Genomic DNA, 8,168 nt, shown 5'->3' with positions numbered 1-8,168 from the left:
GATGTAAAAGAACAACATTCGAAAATCTTACACTTAAATTTCCTGATTAAGTTTTAGTTACAGTACCTATAAAATGCCGTGGATTCATCCATAGCACAATTAGTACTGTGTCAGCTGTTTCTGTGTTTTGAGTAAGGACATTTTTAAGCTATATTTTGGACACTTTCAAGTCATTAAAAGGAAGTAAATAACACAAATGATTTCTAAATCCATCCTTCTTTCCTAGATGTCTGTCAACAATAGTTAATATTTTGTTATATTTTCTTTGAAAAGTATAAATAATGATTCCAAAAAATCTTTCAGGTGTATTTATGTAAGGATTTCTGTGTAAAATTGAAATAAAATAAAGAAAATTTTGCAAAAACTATTCAATCCCTTTGTTTCAGTAAGGATATATACACTGTACCTATAAATGACATTTTTTGTTTTACATCATATCCGGTGACATAATCTTCTTCATTTTTCCTTGCACAGTTATTCATAATGAGATGTCAAGGTAACAGGCAAGAATGAGAATAAAATATAAACACCTATCTCAAGTAAGTCAGAGCAGACATGATACATTTGAAAAATTCTACTCTGGTTTCCACTCTAAAAATAGTAAAGCTACTAGGAGCCAGAATGATGCTGATAACTTCTAGTTTCATTGAACTTAACATTGCCAATGATGCTGCTGATAACATCTTAATTGTCGAGTTTTGTGGGAATTACAGACACTGCTCTTTTCGGTTTATACTGTATATCCCTCAGATAGGCAGTTCTCTGTTTCCTTGTGTAGCTCTATATCCTCATCAGCACAATATCACTGTGGAGTTCTTCAAGGATACATCCTGGGTCTTATTTTTGTTATGCTGTTATGCTGATAATGCATACAGTAGCTGTATTTGTATCTGATATTCTTACAAGTTGTCAGGAAGCCATTAAATGTTTGTCTCAAAACTTCCTTCTTTATATTGACTACTGTACCCTTCTCTATTCTTGGAACCAGTTCAGAATGCAGCACTAGGCTTTTAACAGGGGGAGATCACTTAAATAGTAATCTAGCTACCTTACATTGGCATCCAGGCGATTTTGGAATTGATTTTAATTGTAGAGTCTCTACTGGCAAATTTCTTCACTTGGCTACATAGCAAGATTTGCTATAGGATTAACTCACTATAGCCTATCCCAGCATGCATTGGGCAGAAAGCAGGAAAACAGATAAATGCAGATAGACACTCACACTCACATTCACACCTATGGCAGTTTAGAGTCTCTAATCCACCTGCCCTACATGTGTTTGGAGTGTGGGAGGAAACCCAGGCGAACATGAGCAGAACATGTAAACTCCACACAGAAAGGGCCGGGCCGAGATTCAAACCCGCGACCTCCTTGCTGTGACAGCACTAACCACTGAGCCACTGCTGCATATGTGTCCTGTAATATGTGATTTTGTAAGGTGATTTATATTTTATTGGAAGCCCTAACAACTGGACTTGCATGTCCCCATAAATGAACCATATATTTCAGTTACTATGGCCCAGGGTTCCCGCACATTTTCACCAATGAAATTCCAAAACTTTTCCATTTCCATGTCTAAATTTTCATGAGACCAAATTAAACACTAACTTTAAGCAACAGTTTGTTTTTCACTTTAAAATCAAGGATTATAATATTATTTTAACTCTGTCAACAAAAAACAGTCAGTGACCAACCAGCCACAGCTTTTTGTGACATTTGACATCATCATCAACTTCACAAATACAATTTCACGACCTTTCCAAAATTTTTCTCCCCTTTATAATTTTTTTATAACTTCTCCAAGCCTGGAAAATACAATTTTAAAATTCCATGACTTGGGGCGTCCTGGTGGCTCAGTGGTCCTGCATTCGAATCCGGCCAAGGACCTTTGTCGCATGTCATCCCCCCCCCTCTCTCTCCAATATAGTCTGCTGTCCAATAAAGGCAAAAATACCAGAAAAAACATAATCCATGAGGTCCACAGGTTTTCCAGGAGTGTGGGAACCCTGTATGACCCAATGAAAAGTGAAAAAATACTATTCTATCTATAACCTGGATTACAGAGCAACTTCTTGTCCGTTATATATTTAGTTTAACAAGCAATCATCTAAGTTGAGTTTCAGAAATGTGGGCTGAAAAAAACTTCAGTCTTGGTCTGATGGCATTCTAAGTAAATCTGCAGTAGGCCTCACATTGTTTGTACAGAAGAAAATTTTAAGTATCTTGTAACTTTTACACACAGTGTTTTTCAAATTTCCAACATGCTCTTTGCAAACGGTTACACATTGTGAGATCTATGTATATGGCTGCTTTAAGTTATTTAATCAGCTTTGAATACTGATAATATGGAAAGGACTTTATGGACAGATGTAAATAAACCTCTTATAAATGTTTTTGCATATGACCCAATGAAACGCAGACACTGGTAGTACAGTTAGAGTCATGTTTATTTACAGCAGAATCCTGAACGAGTAGGGAAAGAAGGGAGAGGGAAGGGGCACAGGGAGGGGTTAAAAGGAGACAAAGTGTTTAGATTAAGCGCTTCAGGATCCATGTTTCACTACACAGTTCTTAATTTATTTATTCACCTTTTTTCTATACAGAATCCATTCAGCTGTAATATCAACGCACCAACAGAGCTAGAACCCTCTGCTGGAGGGGAGAAGAGGTGGAAAGAAAAGTATAAAATGGAAAACCTAAAACTAAAGCACTAAGAAAAAAAAACAAAACAAAACAAAAAAAAACAACCCAAAAACTTTACAAACAAGGGGATAAAAAGAAAGCCATCTTCCATAAAAAATGAAAACAGACGTTATTTTTTAAAATTGTTATCACCATGATCGTCATCAGTTATTTATATACGTATATATATACATATACACATATATATATGTATATATAAACATGTATATATTTTTTCTTGCCATGTCCGTAGAGAGGCGAGGGGGACAGGGTCGGGGGTTGTGGTTCCATGATGTCCGAGTTGAGGCAACTGGACTGGCGGGCGAGCCGAGTGTCCCAACCTGACAGTGTTCAGGTAATACTCAGCCTTTGTGAAATCAGTCAGGCCTGTCAGAGGAGGTCAATGCTGACCAGTCTCAGTCTTTCTGACCTGTAGCCTTTGTCCATTTGACGTTCCTCTGTTTAGCCTAGCTCATAGGTCCAGTGCCTTGGTGTAGGCCAGCAGAGTCTCAAAACTGCAGTAGCCCTGTTAATGCAGTCTGAGAAATGACACACTGTACACTTAACATGCACGGCCAGATAGCATAAAAAAGTAAAAAAAAACAAAAACAACAAAACGAAACAAAAACAAACCCCAAAAAAAAAAAAAAAAAAGCCAGCAAACTGCATCGTCCATACATCTCTCCCTCTCCGATTTCCAGCCGTGCGCTCACTCACACTCACACACTTTCCAGTATACTTTAGCTATTAACTGACAAGCACCACAAAACAGCGGGAGGACTGACAATCAAAAAATCAAAGACTGTAAGACTGTTGGGTACCAAATGGTGACAGTAAAAACATCCTATGGATTAGCTTTAACTTCTAAGGGTCCATTGATTACAATCCATTTTTGACTTCTGAAGGGCATGACAGATTTCCTCCCCTCCCTAGGTCCAAACAGACTTCATGAAGGTAATGTTATTTGATCAGGCACTCACACACACCTAACCATCCACCCAGAGAACTTCAGTGAAAGCCTTGGCACATGCCGAGGATCATGTGCCCCCCCCAAAACTCTTGAAGTGTAACTTATCTTTCAGATTACTACATATGGATCTACGTCTTCATGTCCCACTGACCCTCATCTCCAGGCTTTTATGTCCAGAATCTCACAATAGTCAGGTCTTCATCAACTTAGGCAGAAATATACTTTTGACATTTACAAAGTTCAGACAAAATAAAGATGTGGTCTTTCCATTGATCTATCTTCTGTCAAAACAATATATAAACAACTTGATGTAATGATATCATGCCCAGAAAAAAGACTTTTACGCATAGACTTGTGGAAGCTGAAAATAAGATGCTTGTAGTGTTTCCATGGCCATAAATAAGCACAGATTTAGGATGACATACCTTGTGCAAAGCATGTATTCAGTAGAAAACTCAGCAAGATATATAATGTCCATGGGTAGTTCGCAAATAACCTTCAAACACAATTCCTTTCGTTTTCACACCTTAAGTGTGGGTTCATATGATCAAAATGACATAGCATACCTTAAAATAAATTTGACATTCATTTATTTGAAAAAACACTGTTTACATTTCCACTTGTCCCAAGAAAAACTGATACAAGAAAACTGACCCCCCTGTTGAAAATATTTTTTTTTGTACATTTCTAGAAGATTAGAGACGCAATGTTTCCATTAGACATGTCATGTTTTTTATTGAACAAGCCCAGGTCAATGGAAACCTGACTATTGTCACTGTTTTAACTGTGTTCTGGATTTCAAATTAAAACCAAGTAAAACAACCGTTCACACGTCTCTCTCGCTCTCCCACACACACACACACACACACACACACACACACACACACACACACACACACACACACACACACACGCACACACACACTTTAACACTAGGGCAGGAAACTAACTTTCTCGTCAACCAGCCACAGAGGCAGAGGTACTCCAAAATGCACCAGCCACTTTTCCATTATACCAGCCACCCAGCTTTAGAAAAGAACCTCCAAATGATGGACGCTCACTGCTAGACTAGACAAAATTCCCAGCCACAGCCCAAATTTACCAGCATTTGGCTGGTGGCTGGTGTTAGTTTCCCACCCTGTTCAACATGCTCCCAAACACAAATACAAACTCAAGATACCCCAAATACATGTGTACACATATATACAAATAGAAGTGCCCCCATCAACACTGGGGACACATTCACAATTTATAATGCATCATTTCTGTATATGCCAAGAATAAAATTTTTCTAAATAAAATACATATCGTATCTGTGGAGGGTGGGGAATGGGAACAGCAGATGAACAGGGGATAATGGGTTTGGGCAGGGAGTGTCAGAGAAGGGCTGGAGTGTTGGTGAGAAGCCGCTGTGGTGGGATGATGGACAGATTAAGAGAGCAGGGGAAAGAGGGAGATGGATGGAGGGGGAAGACTCTTCTCCTTTCCTGTGTCGCTGCTCCCAAGCACTGTCACTGTCCTGTGCGACTGCAACACTCCGCCTCTTCTCCACTGTATGTTTGTTTAAATCATTCCATAATAATAATAATAATAATAATAATAATAATAATAATAATAATAATGACCACGACAATGCTAAAAAATATATATATAAACCCCAGTCATGTCTCACAACCGTAAGTCCACAAAAAGGGGAGGCCTGGCTCTCGAGTTCATCTGAGTCAGTGAAATACAGAGATGCAGGGGGGTAGACGGAGAAAATGAAAGACCCAGAGAAAGAGGGAAACAGCAGAGAGGAGAGGCCTGAAAAATGGAATGGGCCATGGGAGGGAAGTGGAAAATGAGACCGAGTAGAGAGTTAAAAGAACTGAAAGAAAAAGAGGGAGGCGTACGACAAAAACAGCAAAGGCAGGATGTGCTATAATGAAGAGGAAATGGACAGAAAGAAAGAAAGAGGAAGCGGAGATAAAACAGGGGGGGGGGGGGGGGGTGTAGGGAACAGAGACCAGAAGATGAGTCGTGTTGGGCATTGTGGTCCACACACTGGTGTCCTTCTGAGGGATTCACAGAAGACTGGCGGAAAGCATGAACAAGTGATGACGACAACATGGCCTCACTGTGAGTGCGCCCTCTCTCCTTCCCTCTGTCAAGGGTAGGGTTCTGCGGTCCTCCCCGTGCTGGTCGTGTATCCCAGGGTGCATCATACCTCCAGGAAGCGGGAGCTGCTGGTCTTGGCATGGAAGGGCTCTGACCACATGCGCCGCAAGTCCCCCTGTAGACGGCACACCACAGTTTGGACACAAATCAGAATGTTTCCCTATACATCCTCACCTACTGTACCTGTTGTGCCACTAGCCAGCTTTTTATTGAAGAAAAAAATAACATCTCTACCCTTTTCTAGTCCTTATTATTGCTATACACATATTCCTCCATTCTACTTGTCCTTAAGTTTGCTTTTAGCCATCCTGAATTTCTTAAACATTAATAAATGCGTATTTATCAGGGGTCACCGATTGGCCTCTGATCATAATCGGCCAATAAACTATCTAAATAGGTCATTGGTGATCGGCCTGATCAGAAAAAACATAAAGTTTCAATTGCCAGATCAGGAAAGCGGTCGAACGTTTACTGTAAAAAGTATGAGCAGATTTGCAGCAGTCAGCAGAACGTTAGCAGCGTAGGCATGACAGTTCATTTCTGATGTTGTGTTTTGAATTTCACAGCCTATGATCCTACATTAGAACAGTTTAATGTATTAGACAGAAGGCAGAGCCTTTGCTGCCGCACTGAAGACCTGACTCAGCACCTCAGTCATCAAGCACACACTAACATGTAATTACTATGCTTGGATAAAACCTATGGTTTATTTATGTTATGCAGCCATAAGAACAATCTGTTAAACACAGTGCTATACTGGAATATTCGCTATGCATGCTTGCTGTGCACTTTTACATGATGTGCCGTTGTTAGTAGAAAGTCTGGGTAAAATACATAATTTCAATCGGCGATTGGATCGGTAATCAACCAATCACACCATTAAAAAAAGTCATTAATCAGAATTGGCCTGAGTAAACCTGATCGATACATCTCTAATATTTATCCTTTTGTACTTCTTGCCAATGTATTGTTAAGTTGCATTTTTTCTTTACCAGGGTGCTTACAATTATGGAATTCAAGAAGATTTTCTTCTGTGGAACTTATTTAAGTAGCTCTGGATAAGAGCAACAGCCAAATGACTGAAATGTGAAATTTAATTGTAAATTGAATGAAATACTATGCTCAGTTAAGCGTTAGATCTATGTCCATGTCTTGCACAACAGCTACAATGCAACTTCTGCAAAGCTTAAAAGCCTTTTAACTCTCACATAGGTATGACTCCCACCCCCAGTTTACCTTCAGGTAGGCCATAGTGAGCAGAGGCAGCAGGGTGAAGGGCACCAGGTAGAGCAGGGCAGGCTGGGCTGCGCGGTGGATCCTGGAGGCCACAGTAGCAGTCAGTAGCCCTGAAGACAGAGTCACACACAGTCAATGATATGTGAATGTCAACCCAAAGTATCCTCATAAAATACTGAAAAAAGCAGCAGATGTGCAACTCGAGCTTCAAAGTTGACATCGGTATTTGAAATCATTCTGAAAGATTATACTTATACATTTTCAGTTCAGAAGCACCTAACAAGCACCTTAACCCTTTACATCCAGTCATCCATCGCTTGCTTGCTTACCCACAAAGTATCCGATGAGAGTGCAGTGGAAATAGGAGACGCGCTGCATGCGTCCGGACATGTTGCCAGGCCCTGGGACTTCCCCAGATGCCTGCTTCTTATAGTTGTCATAGCGCAGCACAAAGCATAATAGCAGCCCTGGCATCACAATGTCTCCTATTCCCAGCATTGAGAAGTGGCTGCCTGTGGAACTGAATGGGTGAGAAAAAAGCTATGAGTAAGTTTGTAATGCTAAAATGCATAGAGACTAGAAGCATCACTTGTAAGTTAGTTGTACAATGAAGGTATCACAAATTCTGATGTGTATCTACTGTGAAGAATAATCCTTGTGGAATGATTTTTTTTTTTGGTTACCAATTTAGTTGTTTCTGTAACACATCTTAAGGTCCTGACCTAGGTGTCAAATTGTTATTTTATAGCAGAAACCAGGACAGAGTGAGTGAGGGGAAGAGCTTCAATGAGTAACGGGGGGGGGGGGGGGGGGGGGTGTTCAGTGTGGAAGAGAAAGCTCAGGTTTCAGAGCTCATATGAACAGCAGAGGTTGATCAATAACACTTGAGTAGATAGATTTTTCCTGAATTAACGTGTAAAGATCACCCTCTGCTACTCCCATCAGCCTTACCTGGGAAAGACCAGCTTGCCGGGTAAGGAGAGGCGGGGCACGTCGCGGCCCATCCCCGGCCCCAAGTGGAGCTTCCTGGACAGAACGTCTATGGGATTTTCAGCAGGTTGGGTGGCGACCTTAACCATCACATTACTGTTGAAAATGTAGGCTGAGAAGAACACCTGGAGGG

At 40.5% G+C, this 8,168-nt stretch overlaps 1 protein-coding gene across 2 annotated transcripts in view; it reads right to left on the bottom strand.

The window, feature by feature from the left end:
- Positions 1–2,435: 2,435 nt before the first annotated feature.
- The window catches only part of sppl3 (signal peptide peptidase 3), a 32,414-nt gene continuing 26,681 nt past the window's right edge, over positions 2,436–8,168 (bottom strand). For both annotated transcript variants that reach the window (XM_071913537.2, XM_071913538.2), the window contains exons 8-11: positions 7,997–8,160; positions 7,375–7,565; positions 7,046–7,155; positions 2,436–5,924 (exon numbers count right to left, since the gene is read on the bottom strand). In XM_071913537.2, coding sequence (XP_071769638.1) covers positions 5,853–5,924; positions 7,046–7,155; positions 7,375–7,565; positions 7,997–8,160 — 537 coding nt within the window. In that variant the 3' untranslated portion in view covers positions 2,436–5,852. The remainder of the gene's footprint in view (positions 5,925–7,045; positions 7,156–7,374; positions 7,566–7,996; positions 8,161–8,168) is intronic.

Source organism: Centroberyx gerrardi, chromosome 2 (genome assembly GCF_048128805.1).
Source record: "Centroberyx gerrardi isolate f3 chromosome 2, fCenGer3.hap1.cur.20231027, whole genome shotgun sequence".
Taxonomy (NCBI): Eukaryota; Metazoa; Chordata; class Actinopteri; order Beryciformes; family Berycidae; genus Centroberyx; species Centroberyx gerrardi.
Note: the sequence above shows the minus strand (reverse complement) of the source record. Positions and strands in the feature narration are given on the sequence as shown.